The sequence below is a fragment of the Pelobates fuscus genome, chromosome 3 (genome assembly GCF_036172605.1).
Source record: "Pelobates fuscus isolate aPelFus1 chromosome 3, aPelFus1.pri, whole genome shotgun sequence".
In the NCBI taxonomy this organism is placed as follows: Eukaryota; Metazoa; Chordata; class Amphibia; order Anura; family Pelobatidae; genus Pelobates; species Pelobates fuscus.
In genome coordinates, this window is record NC_086319.1 from 329,818,062 (window position 1) to 329,845,170 (window position 27,109).

Consider the following 27,109-nt stretch of genomic DNA (forward strand, 5'->3'; position numbering starts at 1 on the left):
CCCCCTATGCCTCACTCCCCTAATATATAGGCTGCCCCCCGATTCCTTACGCCCCTAATATATAGGCTGCCCCCCATGCCTTACTCCCCTAATATATAGGCTGCCCCCCATGCCTTACTCCCCTAATATATAGGCTGCCCCTACCATGCCTTACTCCCCTAATATATAGGCTGCCTTACTCCCCTAATATATAGGCTGCCCCCACCCCCATGCCTTACTCCCCTAATCTATAGGCTGCCCCCCCCATGCCTTACTCCCCTAATCTATAGGCTATTTTAAACCCCCCTCCCTCACTTCCCTGATCTGTAGGCTGTCTCTGGCTGCATGTGTTGCTCCCCTGAGGTTTCACTCAGCAGAGAGAAGCAGGGATAGATGCAGCTTCCTATCCCTGTCTCTCTCCATACACAGCGCCACCTACTGGCCGGCGCCGGTATTGCAGTTCATTTTAAATCTCACACGAAAAATAGCAGAACAAGCTGAAAAATCCAGGGGGGGGGGGCAAGTGCCCCCCCCCTGCGGACGCCCATGGGGACAGGGATCTCTTGGGGGCCTGAGGTCTGCTGGGCTTGCTCTGTGCTCCCCTGTGCAGTCCCAGTGCTGGCATCCTGGGAACTGAGGGAGGGGCCCTGCAGGCAGGATATGGAGGCAGCTCTGCCGAACTCCGCCCAGGAAGAGGTGAGGGTAGGCATTGAGTTCCGGTGTGCCTCCGCGGCACACACAAACAATGAATACAGCGGGACCTCCATCTGCACTCCACTCTGCCCTTTACTGAGGTTACTGGCCGATCGGCCAATCAGTGAGGTAGGATAATTGCTATTTAGTATATTGCCGAATTAGCAATATACTAAATAGCAGTTTTGCAAGGGGAGTCAGTCCTGCCAGCAGAGGTCTACAGAGCAGCCAGGCCCCCTGGTGTGATGGGCCTGGACGCAGCTCCGACCCGGGAGTTCAGCCACCGGGGGTAACATTTTTTTTATTTTATTTTTGGATGTGGGCGGCCCTGGATTTAGGGCGGCCTGAGGGGCAATTGCCTCCCTGCCCCCTGGCCCAGCCCGCCCCTGTGTGTCAGAATCTTGTGTGAAGGATTCCTGCCTCCTCTTTTCATTTCAACTGACAAGTGTGCATCACATAATACAAACATAGGGATGAACTGTTTTCCATTTCTTTAAGTTAAAAAACCTTGACGAATCTGCCTCTCTTCACACAAAGATGGGTAGCTGCTATTCATATTAAGTGTTAAGCCTGACTCTATTACTCACAAATTATTAAACAGCAAACACTGAGCAGTCAGTCACCATCCTGCTGAGATTAAAGTAAGATCTGCTGCAATATAGGTGGAGGAAAAGTTAGAAAAAAAGTTCATTCTACAATGCCATAACTATAGGAGTTGCAAGGATTCAAGTTGTTACCAGGCAACAAGATGCTCCCCTGTACCACTCCTTCTAGCCATCTAGACAGCAAATATTTACATTCACGTGATATGAGAAAAACGAAAAAACAAATTAGGTTTTTTTATTTTTTATTCTTTGTTTTAATAATCTCTACAATAGAATATTGCAGGGTGTCTACGTTTTTCCAACCAATTAATTCTTAAGCAAGACAACTTTAACAACAAGACCGCTTTGCAGCACTTGCTTCCTATCAAATTGATTTCAGTTACCTGTTCGGTGTAAAGTATGCCACGCCATGGGGCTGCTGGGCAGAGAGGCAGCAAAACTTGCAGGCGGGCGGCGAGGGAGCACTTTCCCGTGAGCTCTCTGCTCAGCTCCATGCTGACGTCATATTCCGGCTCCCAGCATCATTGCTGGCCACCTCTTGGGCTCCCATAAAACAAGGCAAACAAGGTATTTTCCTGGGCATTTGGGGGTGGCATTTTTTGCCGCCCCCTGGAAATTGCTGCCCAAGGCAAATGCCTTGTTTGCCTCGCGGTAGACACATCCCTGTGTATGTGTGTCTGTCTGTCAGTCAGTCAGTATGTATGTGTGTGTTTAAAACCCCTTCAGCACTTACCTTTCTCCAGCGCCAGATCCCTCCGCCCTGATCCGCCTCTCAGCTGAGAATGTGCATGCGCGGCAAGAGCCGTGCGCGCATTCAAGCCGCCCATAGGAAAGCATTACTCAGTGCTTTCCTATGGACGGCCAGCGTCTTCTCACTGTGATTTTCACAGTGAGAATTGCGGAAGCGCCTCTAGCGGCTGCTATGTTTTCAGCTGCAGGGTTAAAACTAGAGGGACCTGGCACCCAGACCACTTCATTGAGCTGATGTGATCTGGGTGTCTGTAGTGGTCCTTTAAGTGTGTGTGCATGTGTGCACTGGCGTACATACTGCGGTCGCAGGGGTCGCAGCCCTGCGACCCCTGCAACCAGGTGCCCGTTGCCATGTGTTGCGGCCCCAGCCCGTGCAGAGTAAGCGCGGGGGACGGGCCCACGGATCAATTTTCGCATCGGGTCCCCATGGCCGTGTGTACGCCACTGCAGGTACATAATGCTAGACACTAATGTAGAAAGGGCAAGAACGTTTTTTGGGTCCCCTCTAGTGCAAGGGTGGCCAAGAGGTAGAATATAATATGTCGTACAACTCCAACGATGCTTTGTCAGCTGGGGATCAACCATTTGCCCATTCTTGTTGTATTTGTGAGCAGTTGTTTGTGCGTTTAAATGTACGCATGTTTTTGTATGGAGTATATGTGTGCATGTAGGGATGTATTTGTATGTACTATTGCCATTGGAATGCAGTTTTGTATTTCTGAGTAGTATTTGTGTTTGAATACAGGGGTGTGTTTGTATGTAGTGTTGCTTTTCAATGCAGTGTGCTTTCATGTGTTGTGTTGGTGTTTGATTGAAGGGGTGCTTGTTTATCATTTTAGAGAGGGGGATCAGCGCTGGCAGCATTAGGTTTTCACCTCTGGCACGTGCAGACCTCAGTAATGACTTCCTTTAAACAGGGGCCGTGAGGAGTGCAATTTCAGTGCCTGCTATAGGGGCTATCTTCAGTAGATACCCTTACCTATATCTTTTGTATCACTTTACCCCACTCCCTCTCGCATGTAAGCTCATTGAGCAGGGCCCTCAACCCCTCTGTTCCCGTGGGTCAAACTTGTTTAGTTACAATTACATGTTTGTTAGTCCTCCCATTGTAAAATGCTATGGAATTTGTTGGCGCTATATTAATATAATAATAATATTAATATGCCTCTGCCCACTGGTGGCTGATGTCACACATACATACACACACTATAAGAACCTTATCTTTTTATTTATGGGATTAATTATTTTAACTCTATTTATCTAAGCTTGAGCTAGAAATTATCACTGGGTTTAACAACAAATATTCTCTGTAGAATGTGATGATAAAATTAACTTTTATCACAGGAATAGTAATTCTTCCTATTTAGTTGACCTGTGGTAAATATCTCAATGTACTATTTGAAGGTATTTAACCATGTATTGACATCACACAAAAAATATATGAACCTTTAGATCCAAGGTTGCTTGCTGCTTGCTGGAGCTCTGGGAAATGGAGGTGCATTCGATCTGTAAAATACAATCTACTGAGAGTGGGGATAAGTCAATAGCAGCACAGAGTCTGTCTTGGAGGTGCACCTAACAGAACACAGGACATATGGACCCTGTATTTTACAGGACAGCCATCCCTGATTGAGCGTATCCTGGGAGGAATTGTACCTCCATTGTGTATAATTGTTATGCTATAATTATGTGTACAATATATTGTATCTTGTTTGCAGGGTTTAATTAGATTACATAGTGTGTAAGTAAAAGAAACTGGTGTCCATTAAATAGCAAGTTCTGGGGACTTGGAGATCACAATTTCTTATTAGAATATAAATTCAATGGTGAATATTCAGTGGTGAATTGGAGAATTGCTCCATCTTATCTGCTCTGCTCAAAATGTTGCTAATGTTTTTCAAATTACCATAATTGCATATAGGCCTCAATGAGTTCCCACAAACGCTAGTTCTAAAAAGATCCAAGTTCTCCCAGGACTAAAACAGTCCTACGATAATTTGGTTCTCTGTTTTCCATGTTCCTTGATACACTGTATATCGACTGGGCCGTGAGTTACAAACCTACAATATTATGGTCCTACCCTCATTGACTGTTCACACTGCTAGAATGTAAAGCATTCCTGTATTCCTTTCTTTCCCCTTCCAGTACTGTTGACTTTGTGTTTTTCCTGCTCTCCAATGTATCTTTTGTTTGGTATATGGATTTCTGTTTTCAGTGGCAACATTAGAATGTTAGTTTGTTTCCCAAACATCGGCTCTCTTCCTTTTCTAAACCTTCGCTGAGTTTTATCTGAAACTCACGCGGTCAATGTGGTTTTGTAAGTTGCCTGAACTTAAAGTGGAGATCACCTACCTCACTGTAATAATACAACAAAGCTGTATCTATATGCCATTCTAATTAATTAACCTCTAGTCAAGGTAAAAATAAACTACTAAAAGGAATTAAACAGAGAGAGATAAATCAAAGTAAAGTATAAGGAATGCACTGTAGGTGGGCAAAACATTTTATAATGTTTTCAAAGTATGCTGTAGTTCTTTGTGTGTTAATATGAATTTCAGTTAAAGATTACTCCAACCACCATGACCACTTCTGCTTTTAGAAGTGTTCATGGTGGTCTGTATGTGAGGCATTTCTTCTTGAAACACTGCACACATGGAGAAATCTTTTGTGCCGGAGCTAATTGCACCCCTGGCACACGTGACTCTCTTATGGGCTGCCTAATATCATTTTGGTGCAAATAATATGTCTGTTGTCAGTGCTAACTGCACTCTGGTGACAGCCATTATCAACTTCTATCCTTGCAGGCAGTGCCTGCAGAGGGAAGCTTGAATGTCACTTTCCTCGGTCTCTCCCTTCTTTATTTTAGCCCTCCCTGCCGTTCCCTCTTCCCTGCATTTTTTAAAGCATGCTTTTTTTAATGCTTTGTTTTTGAATATTCCCTCCCTCCATTGTCCACCTCCCAAATCCTTCAGTCCCTAAAATGGTCAAATTAAATGCATCTCTACGAGAAGCATTTGATTGGACCTCATGAGAGAGGCTGTGATGACAAACAAAAGCAGAGGATTTTCAGTGCTGGATTCTAGGTACGTTTGTAATGTATTATTTATAACTTGTTTAATAGGGTTTTATGGGGTGGGGGGCTAACTACTAACTAGTAAGAACATAATTCAAACGTATTAAGAATAGATCTTGGAGGAACAATCTTAAAGGACACCGTATATGCAAGAATAACGTTAACAGCACACAATGCACAAAAGCACATAAATAAAATCAGCCTTTTTTTTTTGTATGATCCCACATGCAGGGCCGCCATCAGAAATTTTGACAAAGCACCCCTGTATGACCCTATTCTCATGGATCACTTGCAAGATGGAGAGGCACATTGGCATAAACCCAAAGACACTGCTTTACATTCCCCGTAAACACTGCTGGGCAGTACATTATATATACAATCATAAAAGTAACAGGCATCATTGAAAGACCTGTACAGCCCTTTATTGGTTGAAAATGATATTTGTGCACAATATCTCTAGAGTTAATTAATTAAAAAATAGGTGCTAGACCACCTGTAGTATCCCCACGTTGTGTGTAGGTGTTTTGGATGACTGGGTTCCATTAGAATTTAAAAACCTACTATTGATAAATGACACGATTGACATGTATAAGTACATATATAGATATCTTGTTCAAATACTGAAATATACACCTATACAAAAGGGAACAGTTCAAATAAATTACTGTTGGTTTTAAAAGTTTCCTAAAGTGAAAGTCCAGATATTGTTTGATGATAAACTGGTAAAAAAAAAAATACTAAGCATTAGGCCAGGGGTAGGCAATGTTCGGCACTGCAGATATTTTGGACTACATCTCAACTGAAGCTTTGCCAGCATTATGGCTGTGAGAGCATTATGGGAGATGTAGTCTGCAACATCTTGAGTGCCGAGGGCTGCCTACCTTTGCACTGGGCAAACACCTCACATCTGAAAGTAGATCAAACATTAGTCACTGGGAATTGGTCGAAATTGGTGCCTTTCTGGTACTAGCTTATTGTTATCATTTAACAAAAACAGGAAGAGCAGAAGAGAACTTGAGTGAGTCATGTCATCAATGACTCATACTTACAGATATATTTTATAGGAGCATGGACTGGCCAGATATTGCACAAGTAGAGATGACACATTTTCTTACATAATACAATCAATTTCTAAATAGACCATGATTGCATTTTTCAAAAACTCTCTTTAGCAGGAAAAACAAATAAATTTTGAGCTGTCATTCAAAAAATAAATAAATACAAATAAATATGTATAATATTTATAATGATTTTAATGGGCAAGAGAGAAGGAAAATAAAGCATAAACACCAGAATATGACTCATTAGAGACGATTACATGATTACAGTCAAAAGAAAAAAGTTTGCATTTATATGTAAACAATGACAACAAAGACTACGACATGTCATTTGTGACGTGAGATCCAGATTCAAGCTAGCTCTAAACATTAGGACGTAGCTGGTCCAATCAGCTAATCATATAGCTGCGGTTTCCAAGTGAGATGGCATATTTGTTGGCCAATCAGGACATAGAATGTTCATGACAAGATGTGAAATTAAATTGTTTATGTTTAGGTTTCAGGACAGAGCATTGTCCGTGGCCTACAATACAGCCTTGTGCTTTTCAAGGTTGGGGTCGCAATTAAGGTGACAATCTAAAGAATTTCATTCCCTGCACACAATTATAATTTTTATTGTATTGTGCCACCAAATAAATACAATTAAACAAATAAAGTAACTGAATATTTTAAATATGTTAATTTACCTGAACTTATGTTTCTTTAAATATTCCTGACACTAAATACTTACTTGATTAAATACTCTCTCTCATCCCTTGAGATCCATATGATTGAGGTCACAAATTCTAATAGGTGAGACTTACACATTCACAGAATGTCATACGGAGGGGGGGGGGGGGGGAGGGGGAGGGTGAGTGCATCAACAATACGTCACAATGTTCGTTAAATGTAAATATTCCCACTGAAACCTAGAGCAATTTTCTATTCACCTTCATTAATTAAGGCGTTGATTAGTCATTTTCTTTTTACATAAAGTATAGGCAGAAAATGAACATCACCCAAAATCATTATTAATTTAAACACACAAAAACCTGAAAATATATAAATGATGTGATTTTAATAAAAATGACACATATGAGAAACATTTCTTAGTAATTAGAACAAAAATGGGATTTTGCGACTTACTATGGTCTACCTTAGGATATTTTTTATCTTAGCAAAGATTGCGAAACTTGCTAAATCTGTGGGTTAAAAGCATGTTCTGTAAATATATATAGCACCAAGCACTATTCTTTAATGGGTATTTCTCATATTGATTTTCTTCACTTAATTTAGAGCAGCTTCCTACGCATAGGCAATATATGCAAGTGAGCTCTCACCCATTATCATATGATCTCAGAGCATGACTCACCTACTTGTCTGAATACTTCATTTTATCAATGACATAGGGGAGATGCTGGCTAAGAGCTAATACAGTTAGAATACATAATGAAGATCTATACATTGTTTAGGGAGAAGCTGCATTTCACCCTGTAATAATGGGAAACGTAAGATTAAAGGACCACTCTAGGCACCCAGACCACTTCAGCTTAATGAAGTGGTCTGGGTGCCAGGTCCCTCTAGGATTAACCCTTTTTATTATAAACATAGCAGTTTCAGAGAAACTGCTATGTTTATAATAGGCTTAATCCAGCCTCCAAATCCTCTAGTGGCTGTCTCACTGACAGCCGCTAGAGGCGCTTGCGTGATTCTCACTGTGAAAATCACAGTGAGAGCACGCAAGCGTCCATAGGAAAGCATTGTAAATGCTTTCCTATGAGACCGGCTGAATGCGCGCGCAGCTCTTGCCGCGCATACGCATTCAGCCGAAAGGGAGGATCGGAGGCGGAGAGGAGGAGGAGAGCTCCCCGCCCGGCGCTGGAGAAAGGTAAGTGTTTAACCCTTTACTCTCCCCAGAGCCCAGCGGGAGGGAGTCCCTGAGGGTGGGGGCACCCTCAGGGCACTATAGTGCCAGGAAAACGAGTATGTTTTCCTGGCACTATAGTGGTCCTTTAAAGTTAAAGTAGAATAGAGAAGGAACAAAATGTTTATTATTTTGTCTGTTTCAAGCATTTAATATATTTAATTTTCATCCTGAATTCTAATTGAAATGTTCTCTAAGGCTGGCTGAAAAGTCAAAGTAGCTCTCAGGGGAACTCTGGCAAAATATTTACCCCTATGGGAGTAGTGTATCACATTTTTGGGCAATGCCTTTCTCACAAAAAATGCCCCCCAAAAAATGGATTTACATTGTGTTATTTTTCTTTATAAAGTACATGTGGGAAAAGACAGAAATAAAGGTATCGAATGGTCAGTATAGGATGGAAGCAGGGCTTAGATTTTGGAGAACATATTGCAAAGGGAATCATGGGGTTAGGACAGGTGGCAAGGCAAAGCCTAACTTCAAATAAAAACCTGATTTACATTATTTAATAATATGTGAAAGCTGGGGATTGGTTCCAACCTTAAAATTGTCTGCTTCCAAGTGCTACAAGTTTGAATGGCAAAATAAGGGAGATGGAGTTATTGGCGCATGATGTATAGCATGATATCAAATGTGATGGGGTTATAGTCATTACTCGTATAAATCAAAATATGGTGCGTCAAGGAATCACCATGCAAATTTGCTGCTGGCTGCTCCCCACCTGTAATGTATTAATTTTACTTGTTAGCGTGTTTCTTACTTAGAATATGTGTTCTCCCGACCCCTTACAAAAATAGTTTTGAATAGTCCCCTGCTGCAATTGAGATCTCATAGAGAAACATTGAATCCCGTGCTACTCTATGAGAAGCACTGAGACGCCGAATGTGCAGGCTTTCAATTATTCAAAGTCTACAAAAATAAGTACCTAGAAAAATAAGTGGCTATCTGAATGACTGATTGATTGCCTGATGGCCAATCACTAGAGGCAGGGGCGGACTGACCACTAGGTCAGATAAGTCATGGACCGAGGGCCCGAGGCAGTCAGGGGCCCGGCAGGCTGCACTAACATGCTCTGACTGGGGAGATCAGATCACAGATCTCCCCAGCCAGAAACAAACAGAATTGTATTTGAACATATTCCAGCGATAGGAATTCCATTGCTCCTGCAACCTATCGCTTTCTAAGTTTCCCCCCTCTGCCTCCCCTCCACCTCCACCTTCTGAGAGCTGGCAGGAATCCTGGCTGCTCTCCTCCATGCAATGTCTGCGGAGCTCCATGTGAGGGGAAGAGGCGGGCCGAAAGAGGGGAAGTTACCTCACCTCTACTGCAGAACCTGCTGAACCCTGGCAGACAGCAGGTAAGTAAATATTATTTTATTAAACATCCCCCTTACCCATCCCAGCCCCTATGCCCCCTTTACCCACCCCAGCCCTTGTGCCCCCTTTACCCATCCCAGCCCTTGTGCCCCCTTTACCCATACCAGCCCTTGTGCCCACTTTACCCATCCTAGCCCATGTGCCCCCTTTACCCATCCCATGTGCCCCTTCACCCATCCCAGCACCTATGCCCCCTTCACCCATCCCAGCCCATGTGCCCACTTTACCCAGCCCTTGTGCCCACTTTACCCATCCCAGCCCATGTGCCCCTTCACCCATCCCAGCCCCTGTGCCCCCTTTACCCATCCCAGTCATTGTGCCCCTTCAACCATCCCAGCCCCTGTGCCCCTTCAACCATCCTAGCCCCTGTGCCCCCTCTACCCATCCCAGCCCATGTGCCCACTTTACCCATCCCAGCCCATGTGCCCCCTTTACCCATCCCATGTGCCCCCTTTACCCATCCCATGTGCCCCTTCACCCATCCCAGCACATATGCCCCCTTCACCCATCCCAGCCCATGTGCCCACTTTACCCAGCCCTTGTGCCCACTTTACCCATCCCAGCCCATGTGCCCCTTCACCCATCCAAACCCCTGTGCCCCCTTTACCCACCCCAGTCCTTGTGCCCCTTTTCCCATCCCAGCCCCTGTGCCCCTTCAACCATCCTAGCCCCTGTGCCCCCTTTACCCATCCCAGCCCATGTGCCCACTTTACCCATCCCAGCCCTTGTGCCCCCTTTACCCACCCCAGCCCATTTTCCCATCCCAGCCCCTGTGCCCCTTCAACCATCCTAGCCCCTGTGCCCCCTTTACCCATCCCAGCCCATGTGCCCACTTTACCCATCCCAGCCCTTGTGCCCTCTTTACCCATCCCAGCCCTTGTGCCCCCTTTACCCATCCCAGCCCTTGTGCCCCCTTTACCCACCCCAGCCCCTTTTCCCATCCCAGCCCCTGTGCCCCTTCAACCATCCTAGCCCCTGTGCCCCCTTTACCCATCCCAGCCCATGTGCCCCCTTTACCCATCCCAGCCCATGTGCCCACTTTACCCATCCCAGCCCATGTGCCCCCTTTACCCATCCCATGTGCCCCTTCACCCATCCCAGCACATATGCCCCCTTCACCCATCCCAGCCCATGTGCCCACTTTACCCAGCCCTTGTGCCCACTTTACCCATCCCAGCCCATGTGCCCCTTCACCCATCCCAGCCCCTGTGCCCCCTTTACCCATCCCAGCCCCTTTTCCCATCCCAGCCCCTGTGCCCCTTCAACCATCCTAGCCCCTGTGCCCCCTTTACCCATCCCAGCCCATGTGCCCACTTTACCCATCCCAGCCCATGTGCCCACTTTACCCATCCCAGCCCTTGTGCCCCCTTTACCCATCCCAGCCCTTGTGCCCCCTTTACCCATCCCAGCCCTTGTGCCCCCTTTACCCATCCCAGCCCTTGTGCCCCCTTTACCCACCCCAGCCCCTTTTCCCATCCCAGCCCCTGTGCCCCTTCAACCATCCTAGCCCCTGTGCCCCCTTTACCCATCCCAGCCCATGTGCCCACTTTACCCATCCCAGCCCTTGTGCCCTCTACCCATCCCAGCCCTTGTGCCCCCTTTACCCATCCCAGCCCGTGTGCCCCCTTTACCCATCCCAGCCCTTGTGCCCACTTTACCCATCCCAGCCCGTGTGCCCCCTTTATCCATCCCAGCCCTTGTGCCCCCTTTATTCATGCCAGCCCGTGTGCCCCCTTCACCCATCCCAACCCATATCCCCCCTCATGCACTGCAGCCACTATCCACACACATACTGCAGCCTCTGTATCTCCCCCACACAGTAGAGCCTCTAGTATCCATCTAGTATCCATCTAGTATCCATGCAAACCCTACTATAGCCCCTATCCCCCACACACAACAGCCCCTATCCACACACACACACTCTGCAACACAAATTGGAATATCCAAGGACACATGTATGTATTTTTTGCATATTTAAATTAATAGGCGCGGTATACGCCCTTTTTCTTTCTCTGTTATTCACTCACAAGGTTGGGGAATCCTTGTTCTGTATACTGCTGCCTGATCACTATAGCGAGCGCCTGTTACTTTTCTTTTTCCAACTCTGCAACACAACCAGCCCTCTCCACTCACATACGACACTGCAAACAGCTCCATCCACACACGCAAACCCACAAGGAACCTCACTGTATGCACATAATCCCACAAACAGCATCCCCACACATTCGATACCACATGCAGCCTCCCTACACACATTACAAGTGGCATCCTCAGCATGGCAATTCTGCATACAGCCTCCTTATACACACAAACGCAATTATTACAATTACTTATCTAGCACTAACATATTCTGCAGCGCAGAACAATAGGTAATACAAGACAAACGATTGATTCTAACTCAACATGTTGACATACAGGAACACAAGCAGCATCCCACACATGCAACCACACAAGTAGCCTCCAAACACATGTGTTTGGAGGCTACATGTATGGTTGAACATGTGGGGGATGCTGCTTGTGATGTCACCAACAAACACAGAGGAAAGGCGTAATTAAATTTGCTTTATTTCTTTGTTTTAAGGGGGGGAGGGAGGGTGGCGTAAGGCAAGTTAGTAAGGGGTACTCCACTCAAAAACAATGTTTTTGGTTGGATTAAGCCCTTAAAGTATATCTGGCCCGGTTTGGGGGACGTCATGACTCACACAGCCATCCGGGGTTGCGCGCACATATTATCTGTGTGAGAGCTGCACAAAGACCTTGCACCAGGAGGTCCCTGCGAGTTGTCAGTCCGCCCCTGACTAGAGGTATCATTACTGACAAATGTAAACATTGCCTTTTCTCGCAAATGACAGGGCTTTCAATTGTCAGACTGCAGGGACAGGATCAATGCATAAAGATCACTATATTAAGTTGTAGTGGTTTTGGTGGTTAGAGTGACCATTAAGGATCCATTTAAATCCCACAACTACAAGCCACTCAGAAAGGGAAAAGGTACATATCTACCAATCAGTGGTACCAGTCTTCATTTTATTTGCTTGTCCTAGCCCAATACATAATGGGGCAGAATAATGAATCAAATCTGAGGCTCCATGTAGTGCTTGGGAACATCACTTGCATGCAATTATTTTTTAGTTATTAAAACACGTTTAAACGTCTCGACTCCCTTATTGTCACTGTTAACAGAAAAACACGTCACCTGTGTCTGCTCTTGAAGTTTTCACTGTATGTTCGCCTTCGAGTGACCTTTCTGAACACATACCACTGAGAGAGATACCACATTTGTCTGGCTGCCACTCAATGTGTGGAGATTCTTTATAAATTAATTTGGGTATTTCATGTTTTCATTTGCTCTATTAATAGTACATAAGCAAGCTATCTGATTGTCCTCGCTATACAGGTGTCTGTGTTTTGGGTTTCAGAGTATACCTTCTCCTAGGTCTGTTCTACTGCTTCACGTTAATTTGAGCACAACTGCTGGGTTGCGACAGATGGGTCTTTTTTATTAGGAAACGGAAGAAAACTTTCTTACAATGTGGATGTTAACTCAAGATGCCTACATGTTTCACATGGAGGTATTGCACAGACAGAGTGAAAAGCTTGACATTGTTCACTGGGTTTCAGGAACACATTACAGAAGGAATGACCCCCAAGTACCTAATCTAAATAATGCACCATCCCATCTAGCCAGCTGATAAAGTACAGGATATATAGGAAGTGGATCATGCTGTGAGGAGAAGGAGAGGTTCGGATGACCTTTACAGATAAATCATTCATGCAGTATGTCTATCTATTTTTGGAATGGGCCAGATTTATGTTTCATATTTGTCATAATTCATTTCCACAATTTTGTATTCACCTTCATTACTTTATCTATGTGTTCTTATTGCCTTTATATAGAAGTGCATATATATATTTGTCTGTCTGTCCATCTATCTATTATCCAGTCTCTGTCTGTCTATCTATTGATCTATCATTCTAGTTATTGATCTATATTTCTAGTTATTGATCGATTTTTCCAGTTATCAGTCTCTCTAACTATCTAATAGTGAAATTGATGGAAGAAGATGCCCATTTAGAAATATTGTTCACTATATTTACTGAATAGTTTAAACTTGGCAGACTGATACAGAAATCAGATGACACAGTAGATTATTGTCACGGTAATATACCCCAACACGCAAGAATAGTTCAGATAGTCTAGAGGCAAGAAAACAAGATACGTCTTACCGGACCTAGAATGGCCGGACTAGACGAGGACAAGAAAAGTTAGAGTCCAGAACAAGCCGAGGTCAAGGGGACAGAGAGACAGCGTAAACTAGAAAAAGCCAAGGACTAGTACACAGGAGAGCAAACCGGCGAACAAGACAAGCAAGGATAAAGAGAAAGCGGAGTCAGGAACAAAGCCAAGATCTAGCACCAAAAAAACCAACTGAACGATACAAGAACTAAAGGGAACTGAACAGAAACAACGATACGACAAGGTACTAAGGAACAGGTGAGTATAAATACCCTAGACTTCACTTTGATTGGCCCCTGTCATATCCACGCCCCCAAAACGTGAGTGTATGACCGTTTCAAATTTCGGCTCCCACTGTCCCTTTAAGAGCACGCCCGAGACACGCGGCGCGCTCTTAGAGTCAGGCGGGACACGTGACCGCTTCTCGCGGTCACTGCCCGCCTTCCTGATTTCGCCGTCGGATGAGCCGATCGCGGCTCGTGCAGAAGCAGGGCCGCGCGCGGCGAGAACAGAGGACCCCGGCCGGCCCCTGGAGAGGGTAAGTACCACTACAGTACCCCCCCCTGAAGACACGCCCACCGGATGGTAGGAAACGAGAATGGAAAGAACGCACAAGGCGAGGAGCGTGAACAACTGCATTCCTCAGGCCCATAGCCCTTCCAATGTACCAGATACTGGAGGCGACTCCTAAGAAAATGAGAGTCGAGTACAGCAGCCACTTTAAATTCCTCATAACCCTCCACAGAAACTGGAGGGGGAGGGGGAGGAGGAACATGCCGGGTATAACGGTTGCACAGGAAGGGTTTCAACAAGGAGGTGTGAAAGATGTTAGGAATACGTAGGTTCCTAGGAAGATCCAAGGCATACGAAACAGGATTAACCACATGTAAGATACGAAAAGGACCAATAAAACAAGGAGACAACTTCATAGAAGGCACACAAAGGCGGATATTGCGAGTGGAAAGCCAAACCCGGTCCCCCACGGCATAGGATGGAGCCGCCCTGCGATGCTTGTCAGCCTGAACCTTCTGGCGAGCAGCGGAATCCACCAAAGAACGCTGAACCTGCTCCCAAGTAGTACGTAAACCAGCCAAATGTTCATCCAGAACTGGCATGCCCTGTAAGGAGAATGCAGCCAGAAGAACAACGGGATGCCGGCCATAAACAACGTAAAAAGGGCTCTTACCGGAAGATTCATGAGCAGCGTTATTACGAGCAAACTCAGCCCAAGGAAGAAGGTCAGCCCAATTGTTCTGATGGTGGGACACGAAGCAACGAAGATACTGCTCTTGTGATTGGTTGGCACGTTCAGCAGCTCCATTAGACTGGGGGTGGTAAGCGGAAGAAAACAATAGAGAAATACCCATCTCTGAACAAAAGGCTTTCCAGAATCTGGAAATAAACTGACTACCCCTATCGGACACGATCGAAGTGGGAATACCATGCAACCGAAACACCTCCCTGGCGAAGACAGAGGCAAGTTCCTTGGATGAGGGCAACTTGACAAGAGACACAAAATGAGCCATCTTAGAAAAACGATCCACTATCATCAGGATGACTGTTTTACCATTCGAAGGGGGCAATTCAACAATAAAATCCATGGATAGATTGGACCAAGGCCTCTCGGGTATAGGCAACGGATGCAACAACCCACAAGGAACTCTGTGGGAGGACTTCATACTGGCACAAGTAGCACAAGCGTAGGGTCTGTGAGGTGGCAACTTTTCAGCCTCCCTTTTATCAAAAACAGACTTAAGAGACAAGTACTGAGGAGGTATAACATTAGACACAGGAGGAATATTAGTAGAATTCAAAGGGGTGATTTTAACAATACAAGACTCTTGGCAAGCATCACTCCAAGATACTATTTGTCCTGACTCCCAGTCAATAGTGGGATTATGAGTACGCAACCAAGGATACCCTAACACGAGGTGAGAGGAAGGAGAAGTAATGATCTGAAACCGAATGGTTTCTGAGTGTAACACCCCTGTAGACATATGCAATGGTTCAGTTCCATGTGTGATAACTGGGGAGCATAATGGTCCCATCTATGGCCTCAACGCCCAAGGGTGTCTTCTTCTCTCTAGTGGGTATGTTATTTTCCTTAACAAAACCGGAATCTATAAAGTTTTCGGCCGCACCGGAATCAACCAGGGCTAGTATATTCCCTGCTATGCAGTTTCTTCCAAGGTGCAGGGAAACAGGGAGAAGCAATTTATTTAGAGGCAAATGTGAGGACTCTGATGTCACACCCAAGGCCTGTCCCCGGCATCAGTAAGTTTAGCAACCCCTAACTGCATGGGTTCTTCCTTTGACCCTTTAGATCCCTCGGGAGTCTCAGCTCTAGGTGAATTAAAGGAAACAAAGCGTCTATTTCTAGACTTGGTATATAGCCTGTCACGAATCCTGTTATCTATATCGATGAGATAGTCGATAAGGTCCTCTAAAGGTACAGGAAGATCCTTGGCTGCTACCTCATCCAACATAGTTTCAGATAGGCCTTCCATGAACGCAGTAGTAAGCCCATCGTTAGTCCAATCTACCTGTGAAGCAAGGGTACGGAACTGAATAGCATAATCAGCTACAGACTTAGATCCTTGCTTAATTCTCATTAACGCCCTGGCGGCATTCTTTGACCTTTTAGTCGTGTCAAATGTTCTACGAAAAGCTGTGAGGAAGCTATTGAAATCATGTACCATAGGTCCATTAGCCTCCCAAATAGAATTTGCCCACTCAAGTGCTTTATCAGTAAGCTGGTGCATAAGAAAACCCACCTTAGATCTATCAGTGGGAAATGAACGTGGATACATCTCAAAGTGGAATTCCACTTGATTAAGGAATCCCCTGCATGTCTTAGCATCCCCTCCATACCTAGGTGGAGGGGTTAGATGTGCTGAAGTATTAGGCATACTAGCTGTGTCTGGTACAGGGGTTACAGGAGGCGCTGGTACAGGTACCGGAGCTGTTCTAGATAAAAGTGTCTGGATGGCTTCAGCCATCTGATCCATACGGTGATCCTGTTCTGCAAATCTAGCCTCATGAGTGGCCATCTGTTGTCCTAAACCTGCGGGGTCCATGGCCCTATCGTAATGTCACGGTAATATACCCCAACACGCAAGAATAGTTCAGATAGTCTAGAGGCAAGAAAACAAGATACGTCTTACCGGACCTAGAATGGCCGGACTAGACGAGGACAAGAAAAGACAGAGTCCAGAACAAGCCGAGGTCAAGGGGACAGAGAGACAGCGTAAACTAGAACAAGCCAAGGACTGGTACACAGGAGAGCAAACCGGCGAACAAGACAAGCAAGGATAAAGAGAAAGCGTAGTCAGGAACAAAGCCAAGATCTAGCACCAAAAAACCAACTGAACGATACAAGCACTAAAGGGAACTGAACAGAAACCACGATAGGGCAAGGTACTAAGGAACAGGTGAGTATAAATACCCTAGACTTCACTTTGATTGGCCCCTGTCATATCCACGCCCCAAAAATGTGAGTGTATGGGGAATGTGGCATGACAGGGGCCAATAGGAGACCGTTTCAAATTTCGTCTCCCACTGTCCCTTTAAGACTGCGCCCGAGACACGCGGCGCGCTCTTAGAGTCAGGCGGGACACGTGACCGCTTCTCGCGGTCACTGCCCGCCTTCCTGGTTTCGCCGGCGGATGAGCCGCGCACGGCTCGTGCAGAAGCAGGGCCACGCGCGGCGAGAACAGAGGACCCCGGCCGGCCCCTGGAGAGGGTAAGTACCGCTACAATTATCCAGCTATCAACCATTTACCACAATAAACCGTGACAGAAGGAATTTCTGCAATTTCCTCTGGTTAAACTCCCAATGAGGAAGCAACTTATGACATGGATCGGCCCTTCCTTTCTTGGGTGCCCTGATCAATCTCCTCTCACCTGATGTGCAACAGATGAGCGGTTCATAACACAGTGGATAATGGGAATTACTGACAAAGAGGTCAGCTCAATCCCATGCTAAGCTCTGCATTGATGCTTAGATACTTCTGGCTCTCCAGTGTTGGAAGTGGAGGAGGGGTGCAGCACTTAAAAATGTTTTGACTCCTTACAATGGGGGGTAGGTGGTTGGAAGGGGTGCCAAGTCACTTGTGGTACCATAACCCTACAACAAGTTACAGATCTATCTGTGCTAATGAAAGTTCCACCAGTATCAAGAGACAGTGCATAATGAGATCCAGAAAACCTACATTGCTGTGGTACATTAAGATTAACGTAATGTAGAAACTCTGCTATAAAAGTGATGTAAGACAGAATGCTGTCATTGTGCACATTGTGTAATGCTTGCTGATCCTATCGTTTTTATTTTTCAGTATATGGGCTGTATTGAAGTTCTGCAGTCAATGAGATCCTTAGATTTTGGCACAAGAACCCAAGTTACAAGGTAATTCATACTACGCAATGGGACTAGTTATTCAAGTGATGGAGCATTGCTTGGAGGGAGTCTGACAGTGTCTTACACAACAACATATACATTCGCTGGAATGTAATTTAATGTTCCAAACTCCCTGGAGCAATACGGTAAACAATGTTCCTACTTTATTTTATAATGCTAAAGATCACAATGCCCTATATTTCACTCACATTTACCATGTAGATGATGATGTTTGTTATTCATTTGGCTATTAAAAGCGAACCTGTTATATGTGATATTTTTAAACTGTGTTTCCAAAAAAAAAACACCAAGGTGAACAAAATGTTAACTTTTATTCTTTTATATTTATTATGTTTTCTTTCACATTGTATGAATGGAAGTCCTGGCACAGCCAGGGCATAGCATGTAAATAAATTCCCATTGTGCTGTACGTATAAGCATATGCATGCATAGGGCACTATGGAAGAGAGCGTGTTCACCGTCAACATTTTTCTAGTTTCTCTCTATTATTTTATTAAAAGTAAGATATTAAATAATGGAAATTATACAATCGCTCCCTTTTATGTTCTATTAAAATACAAAGTACAGTTTATCAAAGTCGTACAATCCCGTCTGTAAAGGAAACCAATTTTTACGCACCGCTGGTCCCACAGATGGTTATACAGAAAGGATGTGTGTAGTGCTAAAGTTACATTCAAAGAGCAATATACAGTTTTCTTAACTGCATCTCTCTCTCTCTCTCTCTCTCTCTTTCTATGTATGTGTAGAGAGAGAGAGAGAGTTGACTATGTATTGCAGGGAAATTATTTCTGGAGTTATCATAATAGTGTAAAAAATAAATTTATGACTAGCACCAGAACCCTCAAATTCTATATATTTTTGTTTTATTCTACTTGCTTTTTTTCATACCTAGAGCTATTGTCAGGGTTGTGTCCAGAGTTTATTTAACTTTAGGACACTGTTGAAACATGGTGTGGCCCACCTGATATTGGTGATATTTACACTCCCAGGCAGTAGGTGCAATCATTAATTCAGTCTATACCCCAACACTAATCCTGGGCAGACTCTGAGATTAGGGGGTCCCGAACTGTATGTCATTAGTGAAAGCATGCGTTATGGAGAGTAACATAAAGATTATGTTAACCACCATGGGATTTGAACATATAACTTGCTCTCTAAAACATTGTATATATACATTACAAGCTAATGAATTTCAATACAAAGAGATTAAACGTAAAATTCAAATACTTTTAATTTATTCACTAAACTCAAACTGATAAATGTGGTGAACTGAGACTCTCAATGTGCAAACTGTAGGTGTTCTCCGCTACCGAAATGTTAATTTCTGTTATGCAGAAATCCCCCTGTCCTTATATGTCTAAAACGAAGCATATATTTGAAGAAATTTCCCCACTGATCACAGTATAATTTTTTGTGCTTTATCTGGTTGATTGCCTTCTTTTGTTTTTCTTGTACATTTCTGTTATATATTTTTTCCCTTTAAAAAAAAAAAAAAAAAAAAAGTGTTATTTGTTGCTCTGTCTTATATTTGATGGTACAATTTATTCTTCTTTTTTTTATTTTTAAAATTCTTTATTTTTGCTGTGCATATTGTTACAGACACGCTTGTCATGCCCCAAGAGCAGGTAACAAGCAGTAGAGCTTACAAAGCATATAAACACACATAGGACATTTAATAAAACGTGCACATTTTTTTAAAAAGGCGAATAATCAGGAGTTATCTATTGCATGAGTAAGCTATTGTGATTTTGCCAAGAGCTTATGTTGGTTATACTGTGCTATGTCATGCTGCAGTAACAGCAAAAAGGTAAACAGTGGGTTAACTGTTGGTTATACCAGTTTAGTTGCTTATAACTAAGCAGACTGACCCTTTCCGTGGAACTATGCAGTAAGGCTGTGCTGGATTTTGTAGAGGGCTCTAGTAAAAAGCTTAAGGACTATATAGAGCATTACGAACATATAGGCAGTGTAGTCGTGATAGGTACAGTCGTGCTCTGGGTATTTATGTAGAGGAATAGTCGTGGCTCTGTCGGTAGGAGGTAAACAGTGATACTAGAAGTTAGGTTATGATTGTCGCTAGGCACAAATCAAAAACTAAAAGAGCAAGCATGACGAAGGTCTCGGTCACTTGTGGGACGCGTGTCTCCCTGTCCTATCTAGCCCTCGCTGTAGTCATCAACCAGGGAGAATACTCCCCGTGCCTAAGTCACCCATAGGCATGGGGCAGGGGAGGTGTGGGGGAACATATGGGTAGAGAACATGTCGGAAGCCTGAATGGTTGGGTATTTGTCATGTCCCAGCAAGGATGAGTGAAACTATAAAGTCCCAGAGGTCAGGTGCATTCTCGGTAGGAGGAGGTTCCAGCTGCTTTCAGGTGGAGGCTCGGGCGTAGGGTTCCGAAGCTGGCGGTCTGGGCACAAACTCCGCAGCTGTCAGTGGGTTCCATTGGTGCAGGGTTTCGGGTGCCTTGGGCCTTCTTTAATTTTTCTAAATGCCGATCAACTTCATAATAATGTGGAAATCAGCATATGTCACCATTTATTAGATATTTACATTTTCTGTGCATTTCATTACTTCCTACGCAAAATCATTATATTCCTGTATTCTGACCTCTACCGGTATAGCATATTTATTGCTACACAGAATTTTATTCTAAAATTGAAAATGATTTTGTGATAGTGTCATGCTCTAATAATTATGGTATTTGTGACTCTTATTACCCACTCCCTCTAGCATGTAAGCTCAGCGAGCAAGGACCTCAACCCCTCTGTTCCTGTGCGTACTTCTTGTCTGTCAGTGTAATGAGTGCATTGAAAAATAATTCTGCATTGTGACTTTTTTTTAAATCATTGGCTATGATTAAACCCTGGCAGTCTGTGATTAAACACCAATAAGGGAGAGAAATGTGCAAGATTGTTTTTTTGCACTTGTATTTGTCTAAATAAAGTTTATTTTAAGGAAAATCCATTTTAGCTAAAAGCTCATTTCTTGACCTTCTGAGGGAGACCTGGCAGCGATACTGCTTTGCTTGCCGGGTCTCCTCCGTGCGGTGCAGAGAGAGAGGGGAAGAGGAAGGGCCAGAAGGATGGGAAGTAAGGTCACTTCCTGTGCTCTCCTGCCCTGCGATTGAAGAGGAAGAGCAGCCTGGCAGAGACACCAGTGTCCTCCTTGCCGGAGTCTGACCAGAGTGTTAGTGGAATCGTATCGGAAGATCAAGGAATCTGGGCAGAAGTTTGGAATTGTCTTAGTTAGTGCTGACAGATCTGAAGAATCATTTAAACAGTATTTCAGTGAGATGCCATGGCTGGCTGTACCCTACAGTGATAAAGCAAGAAGGTCACGACTGAACAGACTATATGGAATACAAGGTATCCCAAATCTAATTATATTGGACCCCAAGGGGGAAGTCATTACACGGCAAGGACGAGTGGAAGTTTTGCATGATGTTGACTGCAAAGAGTTTCCTTGGCACCCAAAGCCTGTTGTGGAGCTTACAGACTTAAATGCTGTGCAGCTAAATGAAGGCCCCTGCCTCGTCCTTTTTGTGGACTCTGAAGATGATGGGGAGTCAGAAGCTGCGAAACAGCTTATACAACCTAGAGCAGATAAAATTATAGCACAATATAAAGCCAAAGATGAGGAAGCACCACTACTGTTCTTTGTTGCTGGAGAGGATGATATGACAGATTACCTGAGGGATTTCACCAACCTACCAGAAGCAGCTCCTCTCCTAACAATACTAGACATGTCTGCCAGGGCAAAGTATGTAATGGACGTGGAAGAAATAACTCCAGATATCGTGGATAGCTTTGTGAGCGACTTCTTACCTGAAAAACTTAAGCCAGAGCCCATCTAAGAAGATATTAATTCAGTATTCTTACCCTGCAGAAAGAACCATTTATTTAAAACCACAATCGCTTCTTTTCCTCTTGCCACACGTAAAGGATGTTATAATAGTGTCACCGCTTGGAAAGCTTTGTCATGGTGCCTTTTTGTGTGTGTTGTTTTAAAGAGATCTTCCTTCCAGAATCTCACATATTGCCAAATGTTTCAGCAGAGCAATGTTAACAAGCCATGGCTTCGTTGTCAATACATGGGCAGAACTCGTACATGTTAAGTCTGTTGAAACTGGTAGACCTGAAATACCCAGAAAAACCCTTTCTTAATAAACTGCTCACTTCATGGTGTGATGTCCTCCTCTAACTGGCAGCGTCAGCAGTGAAAACCAAGTTGTAACTCTTTGCAGTAAATTTACTTTCTCGAGTGGGTTTTGTTATTGATCCTCCCACTAACACAGTCTCTCAAAACGTTGAATATTTGCATCTTTTGGAGTCCATGTTTTGTCCACTGTTACCATAGAGGTTTGAGACATGCCCCACCAATCATCTAATTCGATTATTACTTTATCTAAGTATGAATTTGTAACATCATGGGAATTGTGGAGAATTGCTAAGCTTTTAAGCTAAAAAAAAAAACCAACAAAAAAAACCACAAAAACAATTGAGAACATTCTCTAACAATGCCATTTTTACATCTTTCTTATTGTTGCTGAAAAATTGTAATTCACTTATCCGTTTTCCACATTTCCTTGTATTTAATAGACTCCAATTTGATATTCTCAAAAATACACTTTTAGATTTGCAGATGTTGTCAACAGATGTACATTGATAAAGGAATTTCACTGCCCTATCTTGTGTTCAGTGATTATTCTTAGTGCTTCATCCAGGAACCATTTCTATAAACTCAGCTGTTCTAGATTATTTAGTGGTGCTGTGGACATGAAGTGATTATAGTTTTTTCTCTTCCACCAAGGTTATCTGTTAGCACATCTTGCACACAACTGCATGTAAAGCACAAGTCTGACCATGTTTGATAGCACTCTTTATTATAATCGCCAATATCTCTTATGAAGGACTTTGGATGTATATTTCTGGGTTTCCTTAAAGGCAAGTCCCCATTTCAAATTTATCATATAATTTTCAAGTTATTTCACAAATCATAACTGCTGCAAGTGATTTCTTTTAACCCCTTAACCCCTTAAGGACCAAACTTCTGGAATAAAAGGGAATCATGACATATCACACATGTCATGTGTCCTTAAAGGGTTAAGGACATATGACATGTGTGACATGTCATGATTCCCTTTTATTCCAGAAGTTTGGTCCTTAAGGGGTTAAACAAGTAATATAATAAAAGTGTATTTATAGATTTAAAAAAAAAGCTAATTTCTTTGAACTGGTTACCCAGCTTACTGCATCTCACTGCTTCATAAATGAATAAGAATCTAATCCCCTTTGATCCAATCTTCCTGTAACAGAGTGAATACTCCCTAATTTTATTGTAATTTTGAACTTGCACGGAACAACCAAGGATAATCGAAGAAATTAAGCAATTTCCATACACGTACGTCTTGTCTTATGCTCAATTCAAGATAGAAACAATAATTTCATTTTACTAAATCTGCATTTTGCTCAATACGACATAATTGCTCAATAACTATCTTTGTTCATAAGGGTTTCCGTTTTCTTCGAACAAAAAAAAGCTTTGAGCTCTGGATTGCCACTGAGCTTTTTGCCCTTAAAAACTATTTTTTCGATAACATTCTTTACTTCTTATATCATTTTTTCCCCTCCTTTAAAACCTAACTTGAACAAAGGGGCCCCCTGTTAGTCCGCTTACTGAGTAAAAGGAAAAAAAGAGGAGCTAGAAAGTTAAACTGTGTACAACAAAATCTTTGTGCGGTACTAAAAAAAGTATAGATTTTCATTCCATCTGTCTCTTTGAGAACAATTACCCTGTTAGTCACTTTTACATTGCTTGTTCACCATTGACATATAAATTTGGGGTTGGTGAATTCAATATTAAATGGAATTACCATTCGCCTCAATTAACTCATTTCTTTGTTTTCATCTTGTGGCTTGGGAATAAAAATATAGACTGAAAACGATTTTACCAAACATTCGTCTTCTAGGAAACTCAACTAAATGTAGCACTGTATACGTAGTCAGGACAGGAATAAAGCAGTAAGTTACTGGTAAAGTGTTTAAAATTGGTGTAAAATTTCTGATGGCCTGGTCATGTCATGTGGCATGTGGCAACATATTATTCTTTTCTCGATGGTATGCACTTGCAGAATCATTATCATGTATTTAATTAATGTCATGTGCATGTATGTATCCAACCAAGAGAGGACACCGCACTCATATACTTGGTCCTGGTGCTTCCAAACCTGGGGCTGGCTAATCTTATTCCAAGGGTGCAAGAAAAATATGGTCCATGCACTCATAGAAACAAAGAATGTGACGGCAGATAAGAACCATTTGGCCCATCTAGTCTGCCCAATTTTCTAAATACTTTCATTAGTCCCTGGCCTTATCTTATAGTTAGGATAGCCTTATGCCTATCAAACGCATGCTTAAAATCCTTCACTGTATTAACCTCTACCACTTCAGCTGGAAGGCTATTCCATGCATCCAATACCCTCTTGGTAAAGTTATACTTCCTGATATTATTTTTAAACCTTTGCCCCTCTAATTTAAGACTATGTCCTCTTGTTGTGGTAGTTTTTCTTCTTTTAAATATAGTCTCCTCCTTTACTGTGTTGATTACCTTTATGTATTTAAATGTTTCTATCATATCCCCCCGTCTCGTCTTTCCTCCAAGCTAAACATGTTAAGATCCTTTAACCTTTCCTGGTAAGTTTTATCCTGCAATCCATGATTCAGTTTAGTAGTCCGTCTCTGAACGCTCTCTAAAGTATCAATATCCTTCTGGAGATACGGTCTCCAGTACTGCGTACCATATTCCAAGTGAGGTCTCACCAGTGTTCTGTACAATGGCATGAGCACTTCCCTCTTTCTACTGCCAATACCTTCTCCCTATACAACCAAACATTCTGCTAGCATTTCCTGCTGCTCTATTACATTGTCTGCCTACCTTTAAGTCATCAGAAATTATTACCCTTAAATCCCTTTCCGTAGATGTTGAGGTTAGGACTCTATCAAATATTCTGTACTCTGCCCTTGATCATGCTCAGCAGTCTTATTGGCACTGTGATTCTGTTTTCCGATAAAACTGCTGCACATGATCCTGAGTGCCTGGACCATATTTTTCTTGCGCCATGTGCATGGAATGGTCATTACATGTAAGCGTATTAGTACTCATGTCAACATGTACAAATACACAGGAATAAACCAAGGCAATGGAGTAACAGGTGATATGATGGCAAAATATGCACAAAGATGTGGTATTATAAATTGTGTAATTAAATTGTAAGGGAATGGAACAGTTTGATCAGATTTAGAAGACATTTATAAGGAGAATGACTTGTCTTGTAGGCCTTTTACTTCTCTTTAAAGGAATACTCAGACCGCCACAACCCCTACAGCCAAATAAAGATCGACAAATAGGTTGTCAAAACTTTTTCAAATGGTTTGACAAATTGCTCTGTGAAGACGACATAACATTTCTGTCACTATAACCACTACAGCGAGCTGTTATGTTTACAGTTCTTAGCTTAATATAGTGGTTTTGGGGTACAGATCGTGGCACTGCAGTCAACTGCTCAATTTCCTGTCATTTAGGAGTTAGTTCACTTTGTTTAAGCCGCTCTAGTGACTCACACACTCTCCCTACACACATCCTGAAACTTACTAAATTGTTTAAATTTCCCACAGTGTGTTTAATTTAGAATTTCTTATTTCCTTATCAGTTAATTGTCGGCTAGAGCCTGCAGCTACCTCCTGTGTGTGATGAAAATTAATTTACGAGAGCAGGAGATAGGAATTTCCAAATTGAACACACTGAGCTGTAAGATCAGTTTGAAAATGCACTATTTTTTAGGTAGGCCCTCTATTCTTCTGGTATATCAGAGCACTGCTGTGGGTTACTATGGCAATGCTCTTGTACAATTTTTGACACTGGCTAGAAGGACCTGTCTCCTCCTACCGGGAAAAAGAAAATTTTCCCACCCTAGAACCATTGATCAAAATCCCCTCCCTGGCCAAAGGTAATCATCAGGGAGGGGGGAATACACTTTAGTTTCTGTTTAATTAAAAAAAAAAAAATTATATTTTTAAAGTGCCCCTCAGCCCATATCCCCACTACATCCACTACATCGCCAACTTCAGCCCCTGTCCCCCCACCACTCCCACTGTGCCCCCACCTCAGTCCTGCCCACCATCTATAGCCTTTGTTCCCCACTACAGATCCTGTCCTCCCCACTACAGCCCCTATCTACGGTATGGGATTGTTCTGTCGCTCCCTTCACCTTAGTCTGATTGGCAAAATTCCTAATCCCTGAATATACTGAAAGAAGTCCCTGGTATTTAAAGGGGCTCTCTCTTGTAATTCTGTGTAGCTGGTGACTGAGGATTGATTGTATAAATGCCCATAGTGTTGTATACCTGCTACTTCTATGTTTTTACAATCTCTTGGATGCATTCCAGGGGGGAAATTCCTTATTTCGTCATTGGCGTGAGATTAGAGTCATTGGTGTGAGATTAGAAGTTACTTGGAATTTATATTTTATCCCATATGGATAGGGGCCTTAAAATATAGAATATATTTCTAACAACCTGAAACAATGAAGGCTCCTTGTAAAAGTCTCACCCAAATAAGAGAACCCAGCCCTGGGTCCATGACAGGATTGATCATAGAGCTGTTATACCCAGGGTCTGGAGGAACTTTGCTGGGCCCCTTGCTAATTGGAGCACTGTCGTCTTCCCTCCTTTAAAAGCCAAAATCTAAATGTCCCCAGGTGTAATGTATATTGTGCTGCCTTAAGGGCTTCAACTGTTGAGCTGTAGAGGAACCAGATGACTATGTCCCGGGGCACATTGCCTGCGGCATATCGGGCTCTCAATGCCCTATGCACTCTGTCCCCTATCCAGCTATGCTCTTCATTTCTGGCATTAGAGTCTAAAAAAAATATCCAGTACAGTTGTTGGAGAGAGTCCCCTCCCACTGATTCTGGCTGCCCCCTGTTCCGCACATTACGGCGGCGAGACCTGTTGGATA

The 27,109-nt window shown here is 43.3% G+C and overlaps 2 protein-coding genes across 2 annotated transcripts in view; both read left to right on the top strand.

Annotated features, from left to right (window-relative positions):
* The window catches only part of SHC4 (SHC adaptor protein 4), a 61,974-nt gene that overhangs the window by 11,514 nt on the left and 23,351 nt on the right, over window positions 1-27,109 (top strand). Inside the window, exon 2 of the mRNA XM_063445685.1 lies at window positions 18,009-18,079. Coding sequence (XP_063301755.1) covers window positions 18,009-18,079 — 71 coding nt within the window. The remainder of the gene's footprint in view (window positions 1-18,008; window positions 18,080-27,109) is intronic.
* On the top strand, window positions 20,397-22,780 carry LOC134603696 (nucleoredoxin-like). Its single transcript, XM_063449874.1, has 2 exons — window positions 20,397-20,422; window positions 21,224-22,780. The coding sequence occupies exons 1-2, from the start codon at window positions 20,397-20,399 to the stop codon at window positions 21,945-21,947; spliced, it is 750 nt and encodes a 249-aa protein (XP_063305944.1). The 3' UTR covers window positions 21,948-22,780.

Coding starts and splice junctions, on each gene's coding strand:
- LOC134603696 (XM_063449874.1), top strand. CDS start 20,397: ATGAGTGAAACTATAAAGTCCCAGAG. Junction 20,423..21,223: donor GAAACTATAAAGTCCCAGAG/GTCAGGTGCATT, acceptor CTGCGATTGAAG/AGGAAGAGCAGCCTGGCAGA.